The sequence below is a fragment of the Coregonus lavaretus genome, assembly GCF_964263955.1.
Source record: "Coregonus lavaretus genome assembly, chromosome: 8".
NCBI lineage: Eukaryota > Metazoa > Chordata > Actinopteri > Salmoniformes > Salmonidae > Coregonus > Coregonus lavaretus.
In genome coordinates this window covers 8,025,395-8,051,985 of record NC_139995.1, presented here as the reverse complement: position 1 = coordinate 8,051,985, position 26,591 = coordinate 8,025,395, and the positions used below count along the sequence as shown (strand labels likewise).

Genomic DNA, 26,591 nt, shown 5'->3' with positions numbered 1-26,591 from the left:
TTGTGGAGGTCTACAATTATGTTTCTGAAGTCTTGGCTGATTGCTTTTGATTTTCCCATGATGTCAAGCAAAGAGGCACTGCATCTGAATGTAGGCCTTGAAATACATCCACAGGTACACCTCCAATTGGCTCAAATTATGTCAATTAGCCTATCAGGAGCTTCTAAAGCCATGACATAATTTTCTGGAATTTTCCAAGCTGTTTAATGGCACAGTCAACTTAGTGTATGTAAACTTCTGACCCACTGGAATTGTGATACAGTGAATTATAAGTGAAATAATCTGTCTGTAAACTATTGTTGGAAAAATTACTTGTGTCATGCACAAAGTAGATGTCCTAACCGACTTGCCAAAACTATAGTTTGTTAACAAGACATTTGTGGAGTGGTTGAAAAACGAGTTTTAATGACTCCATCCTAAGTGTATGTGAACTTCTGACTTCAACTGTATGTCATCAGGGTTAGAATGACAAATTATTGAATAAACGTTCTTTCCCCAGAGGGAAATAAATAGGATTTGATAGGCATTGAGATTATAAAATTGAATGTGAGGGTAAACATTGATTTGCAGGCTATAAATGTATTTCATACTATCACACATTTCCAACAGCATGGATTTTTCTGTGGAAATAAAGCTTTTAAGGCCTGTAGTACTGCCAGATCTTTATTGACCCCAATAGTGCCCTACCTAATGGGTGCATTGTACTGGTCATAGGGAGAGGGCAGAAGCACGGCACCACAGGGCTTTTCACACTACTGAACGAAACAGAACTGAGCCAAACCAAGCTGTACTTACTGGTACTGTGCTCGAAAGGACAATGTGAAAGGAAAACAACGAAGATATTACAGTGCGGTTCAGGTTGGCAAGATAGTGTGAAGGGGGTATCTCTGGGACCAGGGACAGCTCTGTCTGTTTGTGTGTCCGAGAGGTTGCAAGCCAGGCGGTGCACAAACTCTCCAGACGACGAGAAAAAGAAAAAAACAAGGTTGTCTACCGGTCATTGTGGCTCCACAGGCCCGATATAGCATCAGCTCAGTTTCCCCTCTCGCTAGCACATCCTGTTGCTCAGCCTCTCTCTCACACACACACATACAGATACAGACACACACCTGCACGGACCCTGTGTGTGAAGAGCAAGATGGATGTGAGACCTTGTGTCCTGTGCTAGCAGAGGAGCTGGATCAGAGTGTGTGGGACCCGGGCTATCTAAGGAGCGGGCTGGATCCGGGCTAAGAGTGGCCCTTACTGTGGAAAGCGTTGACGTGACTTTGTGACTCTGGGGAGCAAACCGGCTCAGGGGCCCCTCATGATGGGGTGCTGTCTATTTGTGCATCAGAAGGTGAGTGAGAGGAGAGGTCCTATATGTACCAACCATGCTCTGAAAGATATTTATAGTAAGAGAGTCCTACCAGAGCTGCTCTGATGTTGAGTACAGTTATTGTCCTACAGTAGTCTGCCAACGCTGGTAACACTGACAAAATGGTTCTCCTGATGTTTGAATCAGAGCAGAGCATGTAATTACCATGTCTTTAATAGGTTACTGTTTCAGGCTGCATTATAAGGTCAGCGGTAGTTGAATTGCATAACTTGTTGGAAGCCAATAGTCAGGCAATGTTAGTACATGATACTCCTTAGCTAAGGGAATGCATAAACAGGCATGTCTCAAAATGATAAATTATTTATTCAATCTTGAACTCTGCAGTGTTCTATTGGTAGGTTATGCAATTTTAGCTGACCTTTTTGGCTTTTTTAGTTGTTGCATCATCCAATCACATACGTACTACCTTTTAGGATAGACCGGTCACATATCAGTGAGACAAACAGGTCTGCTCAACATCCTCTGGTCTGGAGGGAACAGAGGTAGTTTCACTGTAAAGACGTAGGATCTTAATTTGAGCCAGTTTGTTACACCAGGAAGATAATGTGTTTAGGGGTTGATACATTTTTTGTAAGTGGAAATTACAAACTTCAGAAGCCTTTTTAAACCTCAAATACACTACAAGTTTAACATTTCCTGCATTGCAGAAAGTTATCCTGCAACAGGGTGATCAAATTAAGATCCTACATCTGTATAGTGAAACAGAGAGCTACAGTAGTCACCATCTGTTGTGTCCCCATGCACTCAGTGCCCTGTATGTGGGTGTGTGTGTGTGTGTGTGTGTGTGTGTGTTTGTGGAGTAAGGCTCTTTTCGCCTGTCACTCAGCACAGGAAGTGTTGTTGCATATTCATCATATTCTCCATGTCAGAAAGTCTCTCAGCTAACTAACTGCAGAGATATCTCTCTCTTTGATTGCATACAGGTAAATATCAGATACAGAGCTCTGACTTAAAATATGAGCAGGAAATGTTAATCATAAGGAAATATCTCTGATGCAGATGATATTCAAACCTTCATATATATTAGTAAGACAGTGACCCTCTCTTCCATGAACTATTACTAATTTTATTTTCAGTCTAACTGACCAGTTGTTTTTCTCTGAATGCTCAATAATATAGTTAAAGGATGATCTAGAATATTCCGTTTACAGGAAAACATTTACTCCAGAAACTACAGTAGGCCTATGTGCACCAGTCCTTCCCTGTTAATCCGCTGTGTATTTCCTGAGCAAAATAAATAGACCTACATCACAGGAGGTTGGTGGCACCTTATTTGGGGAGAACGGGGTCGTGGTAATGAGTGGAGCGGAATAGGTGGAATGGTTTCAAATACATCAAACACATGGTTTCCAGGTGTTTGATGCCATTCCGTTTGCTCTTTTCCGGCCATTATTATGAGCCATTCTCCCCTCAGCAGTCTCCTTTAACCTACATTTAGAACCAGAATTGTTTGGGTCTGTTGTATGTTGTATTCAATCAGCAAAAAAAATGAATTCTGGAATGAGTTTCTTTGCTAGTCTTCAGCGATCAGAGAAATGAATGTAGCTTTATCTGGACTTCAGAGTTCTTTGAGTTCACATACGTTAGAGAAAAGTGTTTACATCATATGTAACATAAGTGTAACAAGGCCCTTTGCGTAAGGGTTCCATAGGAAACACACTCCAACCAACACATCTCTCTGTGTTGAGCTCCACGTGCCCCATTGTTCAGTCTGGAAGATCCATTGGAGTGTGTTGTGGGAGTTCTGTTTTAGGAAGGATGTGTCATTATTGTGTTCAGCTCCATAAGATTTGTGTGTGTCGGGTCTGCTGTTAGAAGGCTATGTGTAATGTTGTGTTCCATTATAGAAGGACTTCTATCTGCGCCATATAGCAAGTAGTCAGGCCTCAGAAAGATGCAGATTCATCTCAGAGTTGTTCTAGGCTCATATTCACCAAGAGTAGGACTGCTGTTTTAGGATACATTTTGCCTTCTTGTTTGCCTATTCATTTTTTGGGGGGATCATACTGAATACGATTATATGGACAGAGGGGACTCAGGGGAGCTGATCCTAGATCAGCACTCCTAGTCTAAGAGATATTTTTAACACAGGCCCTGAGTTCATACTGTATACATAACGCATTCAACACAACTCTCTCTCTAATACATCTCTTTGCTTCCCATGTCCCATTGTTCAACTCCTCTCCCTGACCTCAGAGAAGCCTCCCGGTAGCCAGGCAGGAGAATGCTTGTTGTCATGGGAATTAAACTGTTATACGGCAACAATAATAACACACTACAGTTTGTGTAGAATACAATGGCAAGTAGAAGGAAACAGTGGACGGAATCCATTTAGATTACCTGCTGCTAGGCCTGTAAATATAGCATCCTAGTTTATCTACTAAATTGTTGGAGACGAGCCAAAGCTATTAAGTACTCCAATGATTGGCTTACTATATGTTGTTTTTATGTTAGCCTAAATGCGTCAGCATGCTTCAGTTAGGCTGGCGGCTAGCCGAAATCGGCTAGGTGAACCGAACAAGTGTGCTTGCATACTCCCTTAAAATACCTTAGCTTGAAAAACGTTTTAAAAAGTGGCAACAGTACTGTTTGTCCATTTTAAGACGCCGTAGCCAGTATACGTTTCCTCAAAATAGTATAAATTAATCTAAGATATCTCAAGAAAACTGTCATTAATTTAACGTTTATGCGTAGGAGATCTTAGTCGTGCAATTTTACATCTAACTAAGATGTTTGGTGCAGTATTTCTCAATGAAAAGATTTGCATGAAAACTAGTTCTCTCTCGTTGAATGACAACAAAGACTTTATTGAGGAATCCCTACTGTTGACCAGAAGACTTCGGCTACCGACTTCAGCTTGCCTCCAGAAAGAATGTGTGTGTGCCCGAACAGCCAAGAAAACCCTCACCGAAGTCCAAAACAACACAAAATGTCATCATAATATACGCACAAACTCTTCCGAACTGTTTCGGCTGGGAAGCATGAGGACGCCTTTAGGCACTTGCATTTCATTCCTATCCAATCTCCTAATCTGAATATGCAAAATTTCCAAAGAGACTAGCCCTCTTTTCTTTTTACTGGCCTCATACCCTCCTGTACCTTAATTTAACCTTTATTAATCAGGAAAGACCCTAGAGGTTAGAAACCTCTTTTGGTTTTCACAGGGCAACCTGTAGCTTAGCAAAAGTGTTGAGTGTGTGCCAGTAAATTACTTTTATTCAGTTCCTCACGTTACCTTACTTCCATGTTCTCTATAAAAACTCACCCTTTGTGTTGTTGTTGTTGTTGTGTGTTTGCAGAAGAAGAGGAAACAGAGGAGGAGGGATGTGGACTCTCTCAGCCTGTGCAGCCTGGACATCAACGTGAGTACAGCTCATTCTCAGAATACTGGCTTTTCCTTTGCCCCTTTATCCTCATCCTCTCCCTTTCTCTGTCATTATCGCTATCTCTGTATCTCTTTCTCTCACTTTCTACCCCTCTCCCCACCCGCTGTTCCTAAAGCCTCGGACATGAACTTGTAACGACCATCTTAGCGTCCATCTTTGACTTATGACTCTGTTTTTTTTTCTGTCTGTTTTTAACCTTCGCACGGTAACCCCCCTACCCTCGCTCCTCCTCTTACCAATAAGTGATATTGAAAATTGGTGATAATTGAGGAACCTGCAAAAAGGATGATTGAACAACACTGATCAGGGGGAGAACACTCTGTCTCTCTCTCGACCCCCTCCCCTCTCTCTCTTTCTCTATCTCTCTCTCTATGGGCTGTGTGATACAGACAACAACTTGCATTACGAGACTCTCTGCTTCCCTAAAGGTCAGGCCAATTCCAGGCTTATTTCTATCTCCTAAGGTCCGTGCTACGAAGATGCTTTAGTAAATAGCTAGTCTTGGCATTCCCAGTCCTATGGTACATTGAGGGAGGCAACCTGTCTGTCTAGGGAGACTAGTAAATAGCAGCAGTAATAGTTGGATATTTATTTCACTATTTTGTTCTCCTTTGTTGGGCCTGTGTGTATGAATGCTGTGTATGAACCACTGAATGCTGAACTACCGTGCGTGTGTCTTGTCCTGAAGTACCTTACAATGCTACACAGCAAATTCTCCAGTGTTAAAAGAAACAATGAATACTGAAAGACACCGGAACAGTGTTAAATTAACACACTGCTTAGTTGCGATGCCTTTCAAGTAAATTGTATAGTTACTACCAATGACTGTATTTGTTTGTGACAGAGACTTGGTTGTTGCATTCATAAATTTTCGGTCCTATGAACCAAGTGAGATCTTAAGTGAATATGTTATCATGAAAAAAATACATTATTTAACACAATACCATACATATTTCACAAAGCCTTATTTTGAGGGCCTAGTTTTACCCTATTTCAGGGGCCTGAAACTCATAAACATCACTTTGAATCAAAACCACGCCCATCATTATCATATTTCCCAGCATGCTCTATTGCAGGTAGATTTTTTTAGAATGGTTTGTTTCAATATCTATGTTTGTGCATGTACACTGATTGATTAATCCAATTAGTTAGTTAGATTTTCTGCACCCGTTTCTGAAATGTTTGTTCCAGTTTAAGGTAGTCATCATAATGTTCATAACCTTGGCACTCATTCTGAATAGAGAACGACCGATCTGGATTTTTTTTTAGGGCTGATGCCGATACTGATTTTTGGGGGTCAAGGAGGCCGATGGCCAATATTTTAGGCCAATATTCAATATCATTAAATTAGAAAATGTTGATGACAAAATTTCCCAGAGACAGCCATGTATCCATTAATGCATACATTTTAAAATCAAACAGTACATTTTACTTTACCAATCTAACTACATAACAACATAATGGTAATAATTGTATTTTAATGATACATTTCTTGATAAACTGGGTAAATTAAGATGGCATAGACCTACTCACAATACAGGTGAATACATATTCAATAGGAGTGTGCGCATGCATTGTGTTATTGAGTTTGTTTTGCCTGATCAGTGGAGTCTATGGTGCTACTGATGACAAACAATCTGTTTGCCTTCCATTTGGGACATACATTAGTCTACTGATCAACAACATTTGCATAGAAGCATCACTCCAGCATGTCACCCCTGTATGGAAGGACATCATATAAGGAAAAAAAAATATATTCAGCTGTCAGGAAGCGTCTCGAAAAACAACTCAGTTGCCAGGACAAAATTCGAAACAACTCAATTGCCTAGTTCAGCTATCTGTCAAGAAATGGGTGGGTTGAAACTTGATCCTACTGCTACGATTGGATAGAGCGAGGCTGTAACCCTTTTCACATCTCTCTCAATCTCTCATATCACTTGGTGTTGTTTAATGCTACTATGAGAACTAGATCAATGGCGATGACATTTGCTACCAAGCCATGAATGTGCCTAATAACAACAAGAGTGAGGGTAGGAAAAAGATAAAACGACGATGCGAGTTCTGTCTGAATGACTCAAATCTGCCCATAGTTTGAGAAGTGTGAACGCACACACCAACACTGATCTTCTGCTTTCTTGGTCCATAAACAAGCAGGACTATTAACTCCTATCTGATATCTTAGCACCATGTCTATCTAGCTAGCTAACACCACAGATGAAAGGATTAGTTATTGTAATCTTTGCCAACAGGTCACAAAGCTATCTGCTTAGCTAGCTTGCTTATTGCATGCATGTCCGAGCACGTCGACACTAGCCTTCTTATTAGTGAATTAACTAAACTAATATTTACAACAGGAGTTCGATTTTGGCCACTGTGTCAATTAATCAATTTCTCAATACTGCACCTTTCTGTTGGAGAATGAGCTATCTTGCTGCTTGCTTCTGATGATTTTCCCAGCTAGACATTCCTCAGCATTGTGCAGTGCTCAGGCGGTGAGTGGTGGCTGACAGCAGGAGCTTTGCTACGTAGAGCCGATAGAGAAGAACCAATAGCCGATAGACTAGGAAAGGCCAATATCGGCCCGATATATCGGCTCGGCAGATTATCGGTCGCTCTCTAATTCTGAATGCAGGTTGCAGGTGGATCAAAATTCCAACTGTTGGATATCCTAACTCTGGCTGAATTCCAATAGGAATTACACATCACTTTGCAAGACAGCATAATGTGACTTGCAGGTAGGGTTGTAAATTCAACTTTCCCAAAATTCCTAGGTGTTCCAGATATCCTGGTTTGAAGTTTCCTGGAAACGGAAGCAGGAATTCTGAAATCCTTCAACCAGAATTTGGGGAAAATCTGGGGATTTGGGGAATGTCACTGGAATTTTGCAACCCTACTGATGTGGCCTGAGGTATGAACTGGGTTACAATTATGCACTTATAACTAAAGGTACAATGGATGACCATACCCCTTTAGGAACAAATCTAAATAGGTTTTTCTGAGAGTGTAATAACATGGTCTAAAACTCATGGTTTACAGGCCACATCAGGCCCGCAAGTCACACTATGCTGGCTTGTAAAGTGATGTGTAATTCCTATTTGGTATTCAGCCAGAGTTAGGATATCCAAAAGTGTTTTATTCACCTGCAACTTGCATTCAGAATGACTACCAGGTTTAGGAACATTGTGAGGAGAGTACCTAAGGCATTTAAACTGGAACAAACATTTCAGTAACTTGTGCAAAAAATCTTACTAACTGATTGGATTTGATTAGAAAAATGTATGTTATTTATTTTTGTGTAATAAGATTAATCAATTGATCAATGCACAAACATAGATATTGAAACAAACAATAAAAAAAAAAAACCTGCAAAAGAGAATGCTGGGAAATATGATAATGATGGGGTAGTTTTGGTTCAAAGTGATACATGTATGTGTTTCAGGCCCCTTTATTACGGTAATAATAGGCTCTCAAAATAAGGCCTTATGGAATACGTTTGGTATTTTGTTAAATAATGCATTTTTTTTATGTTAACATATTCACTTAGGATCTCACTTGGTGAAGTCCATAGGACCGGAAATGGATAAATGCAACATGTCACTAGCGAGGTTTCCATCCAACTGGCAACAGATTTTCATGTGAATATCCTAAAATCCGCATAGAAACAATATGCACATTTTCCCACCAGAGATGTTTCCATCAAATTGACTTGTTGCTGATAAAAGGCTGTGCGTGATGACATAGTGCACATAAAAGTAACTTTTGCAGTTACATTTCCATGTACTGAATTAAAAATACAGGTTAAATGGGTTTCCATCGCATTTAACTCTACTGATGGTTTTGTCACAAAAAATGTTTTGCGTTAGAGCATCACTCTAGCCAACAGCTTACAGATACAGTGCGGTTATAGCCTACAATTATGAGATTATTATGGACCAAATTTGTCAAACGGCAGCCAAGCATCGATCATCATGTCGCCAGAATAAGACCCTTGATATTTATTGAAAACGAGCATAAATGTAATCACTGTGCACTTTCACCACCTTGTGAAGTTCATCATAACTTATTTCATCTGTAGCTTAATAAACTGCATGCTTTCCCGAGTCGTAGTGGGAGGACCACACAACATATCATGACTTGACTCCAAGTTTACTTCGATATGATAGTTATTATATCAATATTTGCTCATAAAGGCATTTCCACCTCCATTTCTCACATTATTAATTTTACAGACACAAAAAGATCCCACCTTGTCTAGCATATTTTGTTTTGTCTACATTTGGAAAGTTTCCAGACAGATTTGCTGTTTCCATCAGGCCTGTCATGTCATGACATTATTATTATTATTATTATTATTATTATTATTTTATTTTTATTTTTTTGACATCTACTTCACTCACATATAAAAGGTTGACTGGAAACCTGGATTATGTCACTAACAAATACAGTCATGGGTGGTAACTTTACAATTTACTCGAAAGGCAAGGCACTCTGGGAAATATTTGAATAAGGCTTTACAATAAGCAGTGTGTTAATTTAACTTTGTGTTGATTTAATACTCTCAGTGCTAAATTACACGAGAATTTGCTGTGTACAATACTGAAGTACCATACAATGCTGTTAGCTCTTTGGTTGCTTGTGTTGATGTGGACATTCATTGGCAGCCATTTTCAAATTCTTAGAAGTAAGAGAACTCTACTTAGCTAACAGCATAAAAACCACAATAAGAAGATCAAAAGGCTGTACTTTTAAACCCCAGACTGAAGAAGCCTTGTCTTTCCATCTCAGACAGCAGCACAGTCAGAAAACAATATAGCTTTGGGTGGTGTCAGGAAAATGCTTCCAAAGCATCAGTGATAAATTATATGCCTTGAACTTCTGTTGGGCTGTTGGCGGTTTCCACAGAGTACATTGAACATGTCCTAACACAAAACCAAGCTGTGGAATCTGGTTCAAGGTGTTTTGCTACTTAGGATTTTAAGTGTTGAGGCAGCAGGTAGAGAATAGTTAAGGTCTGGGTGATAATGGAAGATGTGAGTGTCTCTGGGTGGGGTGTCAGTTGATTGACTGGTCCAGAGCTGGGTAAGACAGATGGGGATGTTTTACTGACACAATGAGGTCAGATGTGAGGTGGAACTGTGGTGTTTAAATGCAGAGCATTGTGATGAGTACCGTCCGATCATTGTTTTTAAAACAGCACTTCTCCCTTTCAATTCTAATGATTCAAGGGTGTTAACTCAGACAGAAATAGGAAAACATTTCTCCATGGAATAAATTGTTTATTTTAGAGACAAACTGTTTCTAATAGAATTTCGGATTATCTTGTAAACTCTTAAATGTGTTATTATCATCAGCTATAGATAGTCAAACTTGTGCTGTTTTCAGTACTCTAGTCAACATGTCCATTGTATTAAAAGCTACACACAGTACCTACTATACCAATACTAAACTATTATTTTAGAATTTACAGCCAGGCCAGGTCCTGTGTACTGTAATCTGTAGGCCCAGTGTTAGTTTGACTGAAGTCCAGGGCACGCAGAGTGACTGTAGAGCCAGGGCAGGGCTAGAGCCAGGGGTAGGCGGAAAGGTGGTGTCACATGCCTGCTTGGCATGTGTTCAGCAGGGTGACTGACTGACTGACTGGCTGGCTCACACAATGGCCGGCCTCATACCCCGCTGCTGGCATGGACCACTGGAAAAGGAGGCTAATGGTATTGTTTCTCCCCTTGCTCCTTCTGATGAGAAAAATAACCTATTGATTGATATCAAGTGACTCAAGAGTAAATCCACGTGCGAAAGTATTCACCCCCCTTGGCATTTTTCCTATTTTGTTGCCTTACAACCAGGAATTAAAATGGATTTTTTGGGGGGTTTGTATCATTTGATTTACACAACATGCCTACCACTTTGAAGATGCAAAATATTTTTTATTGTGAAACAAACAAGAAATAAGACAAAAAAACAGAAAACTTGAGCGTGCATAACTATTCTAGCCACTGGGATTTTTCAAGGCAAAACTGCTCCAGCTCCTTCAAGTTGGATGGGTTCCGCTGGTGTACAGCAATCTTTAAGTCATACCACAGATTCTCAATTGGATTGAGGTCTGGGCTTTGACTAGGCCATTCCAAGACATAACATTTTTTCCCCTTAAACCACTCAAGTGTTGCTTTAGCAGTATGCTTAGGGTCATTGTCCAGCTGGAAGGTGGACCTCCGTCCCAGTCTCAAATCTCTGGAAAACTGAAACAGGTTTCCATCAAGAATTTCCCTGTATTTAGCGCCATCCATCATTCCTTCAATTCTGACCAGTTTCCCAGTCCCTCCCGTGAAAAACATCCCCACAGCATGATGCTGCCACCACCATGCTTCACTGTGGGGATGTTGTTCTCGGGGTGATGAGAGGTGTTGGGTTTGCGCCAGACACATGGTTTTCATTGATGGCCAAAAAGCTAAATTTTAGTCTTATCTGACCAGAGTACCTTCTTCAATATGTTTGGGGAGTCTCCCACATGCCTTTTGGCAAACACCAAACGTGTTTGCTTATTTTTTTCTTTAAGCAATGGCTTTTTTCTGGCCACTCTTCCGTAAAGCCCAACTCTGTGGAGTGTACGGCTTAAAGTGGTCCTATAGACAGATACTCCAATCTCCGCTGTGGAGCTTTGCAGCTCCTTCAGGGTTATCTTTGGTCTCTTTGTTGCCTCTCTGATTAATGCCTTCCTTGCCTGGTCCATGAGTTTTGGTGGGCGGCCCTCTCTTGGCATCTCTTGGCATCTCTTTTTTATAATGGATTTAATGGTGCTCCGTGGGATGTTCAAAGTTTCTGATATTTTTTTATAACCCAACCCTGATCTGTACTTCTCCACAACTTTGTCCCTGACCTATTTGGAGAGCTCCTTGGTCTTCATGGTGCCGCTTGCTTGGTGGTGCCCCTTGCTTAGTGGTGTTGCAGACTCTGGGGCCTTTCAGAACAGGTGTATATATACTGAGATCATGTGATAGATCATGTGACACTTAGATTGCACACAGGTGGACTTTATTTAACTAATTATGTAACTTCTGAAGATAATAGGTTGCACCAGATCTTATTTAGGGGCTTCATAGCAAAGGGGGTGAATACATATGCACGCACCACTTTTCCGTAATTTTTTTCACCTCAACCAATTTGGACTATTTTGTGTATGTCCATCAAATGAAATCCAAATAAAAATCCATTTAAATTACAGGTTGTAATGCAACAAAATAGGAAAAACGCCAAGGGAGATGAATAATTTTGCAAGGCATTGTAGGACTCATGGCTCTATAAATCTCCACACTCCAGGCCGTCATTGTACATACAAAGTTGTTCTTAACTGACTAGCCTAGTTAAATAAAGGTTAAATAAATAAACGTATGTAATTCTGGACTACACTTTTTTTGACAGGGTTCAACATGAGCATTCATCCACTCTTTGAGGACAATTGAAAAACTCTGTAGTTAAATTGACCCTAGTCTTGTGCTACCATACTTTCAAATCTCGTTTTTGCTCGGCTATTGGAACAAACTTGAGAAAGCGGGAAATTGAGGTTCATTTGACCCATAAACGGGTGTTTACGTGACTTGTGGCACCGATAAGTAACAAAGACATCTCGGGCGACCAACAGCCTATCGTCCAAACAATCGACCAGTTGACAAAATGGGGTCAGTCCTAGATTTGATGTTGAGAGCCAAAGACTCAACCCGACCTTCCACATCCACAGTAGCCTTTAGCAAATAGCCTATAACTGTGTATGTAGGTTTTCACTTTGAGGGCCAAGGGCCAGTTTCACCTTCACAATAGTCTATAATAGCCAAAAGTTAAACACTTAAGGATCATAAATGCCCCGCTGTCCTGTGTTGCATAACATACCCAGCAAACATGAACCCATTTGCCCCATGTGGGTATTTCGGTGGCAAAGTGGGCACGGGCTAGCCCACACCAAGCCCACATAATCCGACACGGGTTAGCCTACAACAAGCCCAACACAGGCTAGCCCACACCAAGCCCGTCATGGGCTAGCCCAGGGTTTCCCAAAGTCGGTCCCCCCCTCCCCCCAGCTGTTTCAAATAACCAAATCAGCTTTGGGTATTTGAATCAGCTGTGTAGTGCTAGGATAAAAACCAAAACGTGCACCCAGGGGGGTCTTTGGGAAACCCTGGGCTAGCTGCCACCAAGCCCAGCTACAGGCAGGGGCTCATTCGAATATTTGGAGGCGTGATTTGCACACAGTAATTTTAGTGCAACCTTTACCAAGAGTGTCGTTACAGTTTAAGGGTTCTGTTGTGTGATGCCCACATGTTTATTTTTATTTTTATATTGTACACTGCCAATGATGAAGTCTTGAAAAAGATACAGTAAGTGCATGTGACATGCTGTATGAGAAGCTTAAGAGTTTCTCTTCTAAAAATATATATGTATGATATATGTAGCTCAGTTGGTAGAGCATGGCGCTTGCAACGCCAGGGTTGTGGGTTCATTTCCCACGGGGGGCCAGTATGAAAAATGTATGCACTCACTAACTGTAAGTCGCTCTGGATAAGAACGTCTGCTAAATGACTAAAATGTCAAATGTAAATGTAATAGTAATCTTTCTGATAAACTGGCCGTGTCGGAATACCCATACTTGCCTCTTTAATAGTAGGCTGTTTGAGTATGCAAAAGGTTTTATAGTATTTGACATTTTGAAAATCAAGGATACTTTAAATGCCCGCATGTCATACTTATTTTGGCTTTGGGGGATGCGCTACCAAAGTCAACAAATAGCGGAAAACAACGCAATCGCACATGATGCATTCTCAGTATGCGAAAATATAAAGTTTTATAGTATGTGAATTTTCAAAATTGAGTATGCTTTAAATGCCAGTATATTATAATCATGCCGGCTTTTCATCTAGTAGCATTCGCTGCACACTTTTCGGGAATTTCACAGCCATAGTGCTTTGGAAGAGGGGGGCTGCGAGTTTTGATTACTAGATCTGTTCAAGTAAACAACAAAACAATTTGGAAGATGGCGAATAGCGTAGCTTCTGCGGTGGTGTTCAAATGTAAGTAGTTTTTGTTCTCCTTAAAATGATCACAACTATTTCATCTTAACGTTTTGTCTGATCCAAGATGGCATAGCAGTGCGGTCGTGTTTTCTGTCTTGTCCTCCTGTAAATAGCCAGTTTTTTTGTTTTTTGTCTATTTTGTATATATTTCTAAATTTTACTTTTTTACTTTTCATTCTTTAACTAAATATACTTTCCTGCAACCCGCCTCACCCAACGTGGAAAGGATTCTATTATTTCTTTATACCTTTTATCAAGAACCTTAAGCTGAAACTAGTCTAGCTGCAACCGAATGGCTGTGGTAGCCAGCTAGCTAGCTACTTGCCATTAGCCACCGTTAGCGTCTTCACCATTGTCCGTGGCCTGCACTACCCATCAGCCAGCTCTAGCTGTAGCCTGGACAATTTGTCGGCCAGTCTGCACAGCGTGCTATCGACCCAGAGCATATCGGATTTTCTGCCGGAATCACTGGACCTCTAACACCGGATCATCACAACTAGCTAGCTGCAACCGAATGGCTGTTGTAGCCAGCTAGCTAGCTACTTGCTATTAGCCACTGTTAGTGGTCTAAACCATTGTCCGTGGCCTGCACTACCCACCAGCCAGCTCTAGCTCTAGCCTGGACAATTTTTCGACCAGTCTGCACAGCGTGCTATCGACCCAGAGCATATCGGATATTCTGCCGGAATCACTGGACCCTAGTGCCGGATCATCGCAACTAGCTAGCGGCAACCGAATGGCTGTTGTCGTTGGCTAATTACCATTGCCCCTTAGCAAGCACCAGTTAGCCTTGAGCTAGCCTCGAGCCAGGCCCATCTCCCGGCTATCTACCTCTCTGTCAACCGGACGGGACCTCCTAGTGTTGACACGGAGCCCCGCCAATCCAACACGACTGGTCTGCCGGTCTGGTCTGCCGGCGAAATTGTCTGATGTGGTTTCAATAGGCTTCCCGTTACGACGTCGACCACGAAGATCCATCTGCTAGCCCCGGCCCGCTAGTACACACAAGCCGGGCATCTTGCTCGCCAGTGCTGTAGCAGCCCCCGAACTACCTCCGAACTCTCCTATTGCTGTTCACCGGACCTTATGATAACTCAGCTATACAGCTGATGCCTACTGGACTGTTCCTTTATACGGTACCGCATCCTGTTTATGTTTAGCCTCAGCCCAAACTTTGTCGCCATACCAGCTGTTGTCTTAGCTCTCTCGAATAACACCTGTGATTGCTTTATACCTCTCTCACATGTCAATATGCCTTGCTTATTGCTGTTTCGGTTATTTCTTATTGTACTATTTCACTGTAGAGCCCCCAGTCCAGCTCAACCTGCCTCAGATAGCTCCTTTGTCCCACCCCCCACACACGTGGAGACCGACTCAATCGGTGCCTCCAGTGATGCTATCTCTTTCATCGTTACCCAACGCTTAGGTTTACCTCCACTGTACTCATATCCTTCCATATCCTTGTCTGTACATAATGCCCTGAATCTATTCTACAACACCCGGAAATCTGCTCCTTTTATTCTCTGTACCCAACGCACTAGAAGACCAGATAGGCTCATGTTTTACCGGTATGGCGTACCTCCACTATTTATTTTGCCGGGATTCCGTACCACCTTACTTTCACCCCTGGTAGGACTAGAAGTTATAACCGTTCAAACAGTAATGTTAGCTACAGGGTTAACGGTACTTGCTGTTGAACGACAACCTCATATTTAACATTAGCATAGTTAGCTAGCTAGCTACTTGTTGTAAATACCATGGCTTGTGTTCAAACTATTGCAGGGTTTGATGACTATACAAGGCATTTAATTCAGTGGCAAATACAGCAGGAGAAAATGATGCGACAAAAGGTTTTGTCATGTGGTAGCTTACATTCCTATTTTCCACAGCGGTGCTGGTCCCAACACTTCTCTTTTCTTGTAGTTCTTTGTCACGTCGTTTTATCTGTGATGAGCTGATTGTAATGTTCATGCTATACATTTTTTTTAGCCCTTTTTCTCCCCAATTGGTAGTTACAGTCTTGTCCCATCGCTGCAACTCCCGTACTGACTCAGGAGAGGCGAAAGTCGAGAGCCATGCGTCCTCCGAAACACGACCCTGCCAAGCCGCACTGCTTCTTGACACACTGCTCGCTTAACCCGGAAGCCAGCCACACCAATGTGTCGGAGGAAACACTGTAAAACTGCCGACCGTGTCAGCGTGCATGCGCCCGGCCCGCACACAGGAGTCGCTAGAGCGCGATAGAACAAGGACATCCCAGCCGGCCAAACCCTCCCCTAACCCGGACGACGCTGGGCCAATGGTGCGTTACCTCATGGGTCTCCCAGTTGCGGCCGACTGTGACACAGCCCGGGATCAAACACGGATCTGTAGTGATGCCTCAAGCACCGCAGTGCCTTAGACCGCTGCGCCACTCTGGAGGCCCCTGCTATGCAAGTTTCTACCTGAACGGTTACAGCCTGAATGGGTCTTGATAGTTTCATTGCGCATAACCTGTTATGGTGAAAGTAATGGTAAGCTGCACTCCTTACTGTTTCACCTTGGCACTCCAATTTTATAAAGTATGTGGCAGTCTAGCTATCTACAGAAAGTTCACACACTCTACTTTGCTCATGTTTTGGTTAATGTTGTACATATTATGTCTTTTCAGGATCTATGTGAAGGAGTGTGAGCTGGAGAGGTAGCTGTCACCTGTCACTCACATCTCAACATCAACTGTTCAGAGGAGACTGCGTGAATCAGGCCTTCATGGTCGAATTGCTGCAAAGAAACCACTACTAAAGGACACCAATAATAAGAAGAGACTTGCTTGGGTCAAAAAACACGAGCAATGGACATTAAACCGGTGGAAATTTGTTCTTTGGTCTGGAGTCCAAATTGGAGATTTTTGGTTCCAACCGCCGTGGCTTTGTGAGACGCGGTGTGGCTGAACGGATGATCTCCGCATGTGTATTTCCCACCGTAAAGCATGGAGGAGGAGGTGTGGAGGTGTGGAGGTGCTTTGCTGGTGACACTGTCTGTGATTTATTTAGAATTCAAGGCACACTTAACCAGCATGGCTACCACAGCATTCTGCAGCGATCCGCCATCCCATCTTGTTTGGGCTTAGTGGGACTATCATTTGTTTTTCAACAGGACAATGACCCAACACACCTCCAGGCTGTGTAAGGGCTATTTTACCAAGAAGGAGAGTAATGGAGTGCTGCATCAGATGACCTGGCCTCCACAATCCCCCGACCTTAACCAAATTGAGATGGTTTGGGATGAGTCGGACGGCAGAGTGAAGGAAAAGCAGCAAACAAGTGCTCAGCATATGTGGGAACTCCTTCAAGACTGTTGGAAAAGCATTACAGGTGAAGCTGGTTGAGAGAATGCTAAGAGTGTGCAAAGCTGTCATCAAGGCAAAGGATGGCTATTTGAAGAATCTCAAATATAAAATATATTTTGATTTGTTTAACACTTTTTTGGTTACTACATGATTCCATATGTGTTATTTTATAGTTCTAATGACTTCACTATTATTCTACAATGTAGAAAATAGTACAAATAAAGAAAAACCCTTGAAAGAGTAGGTGTTCTAAAATGTTGACCGGTAGCGTACATGTTAGAAAGTAGTTTTATGTGTTTTGTATGTGCAGTATTGTATTTATAGCTATACATTTATTCATTTTATACTGTTTTTGGTTAAGTCCTTTTTTTAAACCCAAAGTCGATTCTTGTTTGTTATAAAAAAGAAAATGTAATACCGGTACATCTATTGTTGTTGTGTTTTACTTTCAACATTTCAACATTAAAAAAATGCACTCGCACATCTGAGCTATCTTGTTGCAAGTGCATGGTAAAAATTAGATACGTTGAAAGAAAAAGGAAACCTGTACACTACTCTTGGTAGTATCACTTGGCCTTCTTCTGAGCTTTTTTGCTCTACTAAACTAAATAAACCATCTGTGGTATAATAATAATTGATTACATTTCTATAGCGCTTTTCATAACAATGTCAAAGCGCACCAAAAGCAAAAAAAAAACAATCAATATAGCATGAGTAGCCAAGCTTTAGTTGGCTAGGTCAACCAATAGAGGCCAAGTCTGAGTGCATGCATCCTCCAAAGATGGAGAGGGACAGTTCATGGTTTGATCATAGGAAGGTGGTCAGGGAGACGGTTGATGAAGATGGAGTCTGGTGACGATCTTGTAGAGGGCTAGCTACTCTGTGAATCAGCCTGAGTCGTGTAGCCACTGGACCTCTTCTTCACAATGTATGGCACCCACTTGGGTGATGCCTCAGCAGCTGTGCGTGCCAGAAAGCTCACCACACACAGTTCAGAGTAGTAGCCAGTCTTACTCATTATGTGCCCTCTGCCTCAGCACTGCATTCCCCTACTCCATCTCCCATTCCTCTCAAGCTTCAGGTGACTCTTCAGTTGATATACGTCGTTCCAAATTCTAGCTACTTAGCTAACGTTAGCCCAAAACAACAACACTCCGGCGTAGGGAAATGTCAGTGGGTGGGGCTGCAGACGATCCTTTCCAGTTCATATGTGAAGCCGTTACTGTGGTGTGTTCAAGACATTGAGGTATAAAAGAGCAAGACAACTGGGAATTTGGGAAAAAAACATGCTCAGAATTGGAAGAATTGTTTTGAATGGCCATCCAACTCGGAATTACAAGTGAGAAACTCGGCATCATCCTAGAGGTCCGACTTCTCCAACCTGAAGTCAGCCTTTTTCCCTGTCTCAGCTCGTTTTGTTTCCGAGTTCTCAGGTGTCTTGAATGCACCAAAAGTGCATTCTTTTTACTAAACAGTATTGGCCAAATAGTACATAGGATGATAAGTACACAGTATGCAGTTTAAGTAAGTAGTATGCAAGCCAGATTTCATACACGGCCAATGTATCACATTTCCTAAATACCTTAAGGCTTGAATATTATGCAATTTATGCATTCAATTAAAAGTATCATACATAAATGATAAATAAACAAATTCCTAAACAGCAATTGGCGCATCGGCCCAATGTGGGCAGCCTACATGGGGTCAATATTTAGCCCGCATTGGGCCCACATCGTGTCAATGTGGGCATGTCTGCTGGGAAAAGATGGGCTTATTTCTGGGAATGTGAGGGCTGCCTATACTGGGCCACACTGGCCAAATGCCTTGGGGGCCAACGTGGAGCCGATGAGCCAAGGCGCATTGGCCCAATGTTGGCAGCCTACATGGGGCCACAATTTTAGCCCGCATTCGTCCTACATTGTGCCAATGTGGACATGTTTGCTGGGTAACAGCTAACAGCCAGTGTGTTGTTCTTCACGGGATGCTTATTGGAGTAACAGCGTCTAGTTTCTACCTCTGTCCTGATGAATGGCTTTGAGCCCAAGAGGTGAGCAATGTGGACAGGAAGGGTGTGTAGGTGTGTGTGTGTGCGTGTGTGTAGGAATTCCGAGCTGTGTGTGAGCTGAGGACAGGCAGTGTGTGTGTGGACAAACAAGTCCCTGTCCAGACACCGGAGGCTCTCAAACCAGCTGTGCGTTTACATACTGTTCTACTCTAGACAGATGATCACAGCCTTGTGTTTATAGCCCACATATTACTACTGATCTATTTTGAAACTGACAATACATCAGGTAGAATGTGAAATCAAACAAAGTACATAAGGACATTATGAAGCTAAACATTCTGTTACAGTAAATGCTGGTTGAACAATGAGTGACTATGATTAGCAATTGTTCGGGAAAATACACATCTGATTGTGTTGAGATTGGGTCTCTCTTTGGATACAAAAAAGGTTATTTGTTCCAGAGCCTGAGAAACTCACTGGTCTAAACTAAAGGATTTGGTCAAATTCATTTGTGCATACCGTAGCAAAACATTTTGCAACTGAAAATGAAAACAAGCGTTTCTTATTGGACAGGTCTCTCCCTGTTAGCCTGTTTTCTTCCATTTGGTGCCTAATGAATACGACCCTGTTGTGATAAAGAAAGGAAGGTCCTGACTGAGAGCCCTCCTCTATAACATTGATCTACTGTGCTAAAACAAATACCATGCCCTAGATCAGGGATGGGCAACTCCAGTCCTCGGGGGCCTGATTGGTGTCACACTTTTGCCCCAGCCCCAGCTAACATACCTCCAATAATCAACTAATCATGATCTTCAGTTTAAAATGCAATTCGTTTAGCTGTGTTCGCTAGAAAAGCGAATATGGACATGGCAACAACGCTGAAGGGATGTTGACATGATGAGACGGTGAAAAGGACCCTGATGCAGAGTAACACACACACATGCAGCATTCACTGAAGCATATGCATAATGGCAATACATTCTGAAAGGCACTTGCTGATCGGGCAAGTCAGGAGTATTTTTTTGTTACCCAAAGATTATGATCACTTGCCCGGAAATTACAGTTATTCAGCTATTTACATGTAGAAGTGCAATGTACTGTATTGCCTGCCTTTCACCTACACATAGGGGAAGAATCAGAAAGATCAGTCCTGGAATTCTTTGTATTTTGGTTGTTAACAGAAAAAATTCTCAGAGCAAGCTCAACTTGCCCAACTGCCGTAAATGATCTGTCTTTCATTTAAACAATGGGGATAAACCAGAAAGATCATTAGTAGGCTAGGAATTATTTGCAGTTTGGTTGTTTTCATATAACTTGCCCAACTGCTCAGTTCACCTGCCCCAGGCAACCCTTAATATCAATCACTGATAATGATGACAACCATGATGAGAGGGTGTCAGTGAGGAGGTGGGGGGGGGGGGGGGGGGGTATTGTATTGCATTGCAGTCATGTTCCACATGAATAGTAAAATAGCAGGCTGTTAGACATGGACAGAGAGAACAGAGAGAACACCCAGTCAGTCAGTCCTGTCATTTGCACTACGGTAAATAAACATACTGGATGTAACAGACTGTAATTTGATTGTCGGGACAAAGAGCTGCTCTCCTGGTGTGAGCCTTGTTTGTAGAACACCAAGCCTGCCTACACACACAAACGGACACATCATTGTTTCACACGCACACACACGCACACACAAACACACACACACACACACACACACACACACACACACACACACACACACACACACACACACTGCCACACATGTTGCCTCTAATTAAATTAATGGAGAATGAAGAATTAAGCATACTTTATATGGTTCAATGAGTCTTCCTTTCACCCCCAACAACACCCACACAATGCCATCTAAAATACATACACACACAAACACACACACACTCCTCTCAACACCACGGGACTGTGAGTTCCTAGCTAATTAGCTCAGTCTCTCATCTCCACTCATCAGAGCATCAGACCAGTGTAATATGCAGGAAGTTCAGTCGACTGCTTCACTCTGCTCTTCATCAGGCTCACATCATTACTCAACCCTGCCAGACAAGCTTGACTGAGCTGAGCTGGGCTCCCTCAGTGTTCTGAACTCAGACCATAGAAATATAATATTGGGTTGGATAGGTTAGAAATGACATCTATCTGACTCACATCCAGGTTTCCAATACTTTCTATTTTCAAAAATGAATCAAAATATAGAAACATGAATCTGTCTTGTGTTCCCTCATTCAATGTTGTTTGAAAGTAACTTTCAGATTAATACAGGTGCAGAGGGCAGGTTTTAGTACAGGCATGGGGTGTGAAGAGTTATCATGATCTGCTCGGACTGACATGGATACAGAACTGCCATTTGATCTCTCTGGTGGGTGGAAGGTTATCATAAAGGTCATGTATTAATAGTGTACCTTCAGAACACCATCAGATCAGATGAGATTTTCCTTTCTCACTGATAACAAACTGATACAGGGTTCAGTAAGGACCAGAAAGCCTGTCTGACTAACTGCTCTAGTATGTTGTTTAATAAGGGAAAAAACATCACTCGCTGAAAATAGTCTTGGCATATCTAGTAGATATTTGTTAACCCTGATGAAGGCTGGAAAAAGCCACAAAAGGCTATTGGATAACATACTGTAATCATCACACATCATTACTGCGATTCACACTTGTTTTTTTAGTCACACATAATTTACCCACTTTGAGGGAAATCTGGTTAGCAGACTTACATAAAGAAATATATATATGAAATAAATACTGCTTTGCTTAAAACCATTATGTAATATTAATGTTATTTTCTTTAATAGAACAGCTGAGGTCAGATGTTTATCAGCAGTGGACCTGCAGGGTGCTTGAGAAGAGTAGAAACAATATATCTCAATAAGTCTCTGAGATATCACATATAAATGCCAACAAACATAAAAATCTTATGTTTTTTATTTGATTTGCTGTATTGACTTGATTTATGTATTGATTGTCCATATTGACACAACTTTAAAGTTCACACTGACTAGCTAGTTGAGTCAAGTCCAATTGAAACGTGATACTGAGAGCTGGATGGAGACTATTCGGACTTTACACAGAGTCGTTGACCCATGTAGTAGTCCTGACATCTGAAACTTTTTTTTATTTTATTTTTATTTTATTTTTATTTTTATTTTTTTTTCGGGGGGATGGATCAGCTTAATATTGCAGATAGATTGTATCTTCTATTAATGTAATTATCTGCATCACTTCCAATCCCCCATGTTTTTTTTATTTTTTATATATATATTCCCCTTTATTACTTTTCAACCCCACCATCCTTTCCCTACTTGGAGTAAATTAGTGAACAACAACGCCCAGGCCTCTACTTCCGGTCTATACATCTGAAACTTGACCAACACACAGACACACAAACAGACACAGACACCTCCCCCTCCCCCCTGGCCCTGTGACAAACACATTGTTTATTTTGCTGTCTACTCATCATCATCATCAGCTTCCTCTTCTCTTCTCCTCTCATCTCAACACTCACCTCTTTCTCCACCTGAAAACAGGATGTAATCGCAGGCTGAATCTAGCACATCACCTCAGCACGTCATTTCCTGTCACGAACTCCTGTCTCGAACTCGGATACCTCCTGCGCCTCGACCTGTTGTTTCGACCTGTTGTTTACGAACTTTTATTTTGTTTTATTTGTATTTTGTTCATAAGAGTTTGTGTCAACACCTGCTACCAGCTAGCCAGCCAGCTTTGCCTGGAATAGCTAACAAACGTTTCCAGCGCTGTAAAAGCTGTGTTTATTACGCTCTTGTCCAGGACAATAATGACAATCCGGAGTTCCAATGCGGCTATTGTTTGCTTGTGGAGGATTTCGGGAATGGGGTGGCTATCCTTAGCAAGCAAATTTCAATTCTGAGCGAACTTATGGGGAAAATGCAAATTGGAACTTTCTCAACTCCTTTGGCTGGACGTCGCTCTGGCTTGATGGATGCAACCCCGCCTTGTCATCGGTCCCTATCCGAATGGCCTGTGCTACCTGGAACTTGCCTGCCAAGGAAGTCGTCTCCATCTGCTTCTCCTCCTCCATCTTGTAGTGGAGTAGACGGAGAACAACAAGAGGATTGTTCCAATCAGCGCTGGTCCCATGTCACAAGTTGTGGAAACTGAAGGCAGCGGCATGCTGCTAAGCTGACTGGAGTATCTGCGAGAGGTCCGGAGCAGATTGACATGAGGAATAGCTTCGCCGCCCTGGTGCCTGATCTACCTGTGCCTTCATCGCTGTGACTGCCTGTGTCTGCAACGGCGGTGCTGACTCCAACTATGCTGACTCCAGCAGCGGCTTCGTCGCCGAGTTCGGCTCCTTTCCTTCTCTCTGGATCTGACGGGGCACTGCCTGCTGTGGGAGGTCTGGACCTATCACCGGGAGCTGAGAGCGTATGCAATCCTGTTTCTCGTGGGCCTGTGAAAGGTTCGACGAATTGTGTGAGGGTAGGAATTAGTGGATTTCTCCTTCCCCCTCTCCGGCCGTTGTATTGGGCAGTTCAATGGTGAGAAATGTCTAAGTCCCTGGAGCAAAAACAGTGTGCTATCCAGGAGCACGAGTACAAGACATCAATAAACTGCTCCCAAACATTTCAAACCTGCATCAGGAAATTGAGTCAATTTTGATACCTTCTTGAAACAAAGCTTGTTTTATAAGGAGGATGGTATCCACCCAAATCATTTGGGTTCCTGGATCCTTTCACAGCATTATAAGGCCGCGATGAGACAATGGCTTATCAATGACCCAAGTCCAGCTCAGTTAATCCCAACCATAGTGTCATTGAGATGTCATAATGCTTCAGCAAATGTACATTATCCCAGGGGCGTTGGAAGACACAATGTAAGTAACCTAATTTATGTCCCTCTAACTGCCCTGAATGCCTCTGCTGATCCTACAGCTATTGTATGCAGTAATCATGTGCCTATGAACCAGAGTTATACTGTTAGCATTAAGGCGGTGTGCCCTAGTAGGAAGTCCACTGTGTTCAGCTCACCCTGCACTAACATAAACAACATGAGCATGTCTACTTTGCTAAGCTTCCCAGTAAAGCAATGAAAACAATCAAGCATCCCAGAAAAGTGCACATTAACATATGTAGCTTAAGAAACATGGTTCATGAAATCAATAATTTGCTAGTAACAGATTACATTCATATTCTGACAATCTCTGAAACTCAGTTAAGAAAATGCCTTTGATGATTCAGTGGTAGCAATACATGGTTATAACATCTACAGAAAAGACAGAAATGCCAATGGTGGAGGTGTTGCTGTTTATATTCAGAACCACATTCCTGTAAAGCTCAGAGACGATCTCATGTTAAATACTGTTGAAGTAATATGGCTACAGGTTCATCTGCCTCACCTAAAGCCCATTCTTGTGGGAAGCTCCTATAGACCAACAAGTGCTAACAGTCAGTATCTGGATAACATGTGTGAAATGCTTGATAATATATGTGATATTAACAGAGAAGTATATTTTCTGAGTGATTTAAATATTGACTGGCTTTCATCAAGCTGCCCACTCAAGAAAAAGCTTCACATTTTAACTAGTGCCTGCAACCTGGTTCAGGTTATCAGTCAACCTACCAGGGTAGTACAAACAGCACAGGAATGAAATCATCAACATGTATTGATCACATCTTTACTAAATTTGCTTAAAGCAGTATCCAAATCCAACGGCTGTAGTGATCACAATATATTAGCCATATCTAGGAAAACCAAAGGCTGGGCCTAATATAGTGTATAAGAGGTCATACAATATGTTTTGTAGTGATTCCTATGTTGTTGATGTAAATAATATTTGTTGGTCTGTGGTGTGTAATGAGGAGCAACCTGATGCTGCACATTACACATTTATGAAATTGCTTATTCCAGTTACTAATAAGCATGCACCCATTAAGAAAATGACTGTAAAAACTGTTAAATCCCTGTGGATTGATGAGGAATTGAAAAAGTGTATGGTTGAGAGGGATGAGGCAAAAGGAATGGCAAATAAGTCTGGCTGCACAACCGATTGACAAACGTACTGCAAAATTTAGAAATCATGTGACTAAATTGACTAAAAAGAAGAAGAAACTATCATATGAAACACAGATCAATTATGTAAAGAATGATAGTAAAAAGCTTTGGAGCACCTTAAATGACATTTTGGGCAAAAAGGCAAACTCAGCTCCATCATTCATTGAATCAGATGGCTCATTCATCACAACACCCACTGATATTGCCAATTTCTTTAATGATTTTGTCATTGGCAAGATTAGCAAATTTAGGCATGACATGCCAGCAACAAACGCCTTGGCAGCAGCTAATGGGGATCCTTAATAAATACAAATACAAAAACACACTCTTAGAAAAAAGGGTTCCAAAAGGATTCTTTGCCGATGGATAGGGTTCTACCAAGAACCATTTTGATCAAAATAACCCTTTTCGGAAGACAATGTTCTTTGAAGATTCTTTGGAAGGCAAGAAGGATTCTACATAGAACCATATATAATATTTCCCAGCATGCTCTATTGCAGGGAGATTTTCTGATTACACTTTTTTTTATTGTAATATCTGTGTTTTGTTGATACATCTTATGCTACACAAAGATAAATAAAATACAGTTTGTTTTCTAAACTAATCCAATCTGTTAACTGAGATGGTTGTTCCAGTTTAGATGATTGACGTAGTCTCAGTATTCAATCTTCCCTAACCTGGCAGTCATTCTGAATGCAGGTTGCGGGTGATTAACAATTCCACTTGTTGGATATCCTAACGCTGGCTGGATTCCAATAGGAATTACACATCACTTTGCAAGCCAGCTTAATGTGACTTGCAGGCCTGATGTGGCCTGTAAACCAGAAGATTTTTGTTTCTTTTTGACAATTTTTAATTGAAAGCAATCACAGTAAGTTATTGAATTGTTACCCAGAAATGGTTTGATACCGAGATAAAAACGGCTGGGAATGGCTGCATTAGACCACACTTCAGATTGGAGAATGGATAAGTAAGAAATTACACAAAAAGTGACTCATAAAGTGATTGACGAGAAGTTGACATGAATACCCTGTAGTTGTTATGAATATTAGAAACTGCTGCATGGCAAGTTCCCAGCAGATGTAGTTCTACTACTGTATGGTGATGCAAAGAAAAATGTCCATCCTCGGGTGGACAATAAAGTTATAGTCTATCCTATTCTATTTTACTCATGTAGTGTGCTTAAACACAATGCTCACAGTGATGCCAATGACTGCCAAAGGGCTGGATGATCCACTGTAGTAGTACACTAATTAGAACAAGACCCCATGTTGATTTTTTAATAGATGGAACACCATCACAACAGGTTCAACTGGGTCACTAGGCACTGGCACAAAATGACACATGAATAGTATAGTTGTATTTCTGGGTAGTTCTGGGTGCCTAT

At 41.7% G+C, this 26,591-nt stretch overlaps 1 protein-coding gene across 2 annotated transcripts in view; it reads left to right on the top strand.

Annotated features, from left to right (window-relative positions):
* Positions 1-26,591, top strand: part of LOC311133922 (rho guanine nucleotide exchange factor 3-like) — a 117,824-nt gene that overhangs the window by 46,091 nt on the left and 45,142 nt on the right. The window contains exons 1-2 of one of the 2 annotated variants that reach the window (XM_084167541.1): positions 1,303-1,339; positions 4,678-4,740. In XM_084167541.1, the coding sequence (XP_084023667.1) occupies positions 1,307-1,339; positions 4,678-4,740 (96 nt within the window). In that variant the 5' untranslated portion in view covers positions 1,303-1,306. Of the gene's footprint in view, positions 1-1,302; positions 1,340-4,677; positions 4,741-26,591 lie in introns of those variants that run through there. The other variant, XM_084167540.1, reaches the window with a different exon arrangement.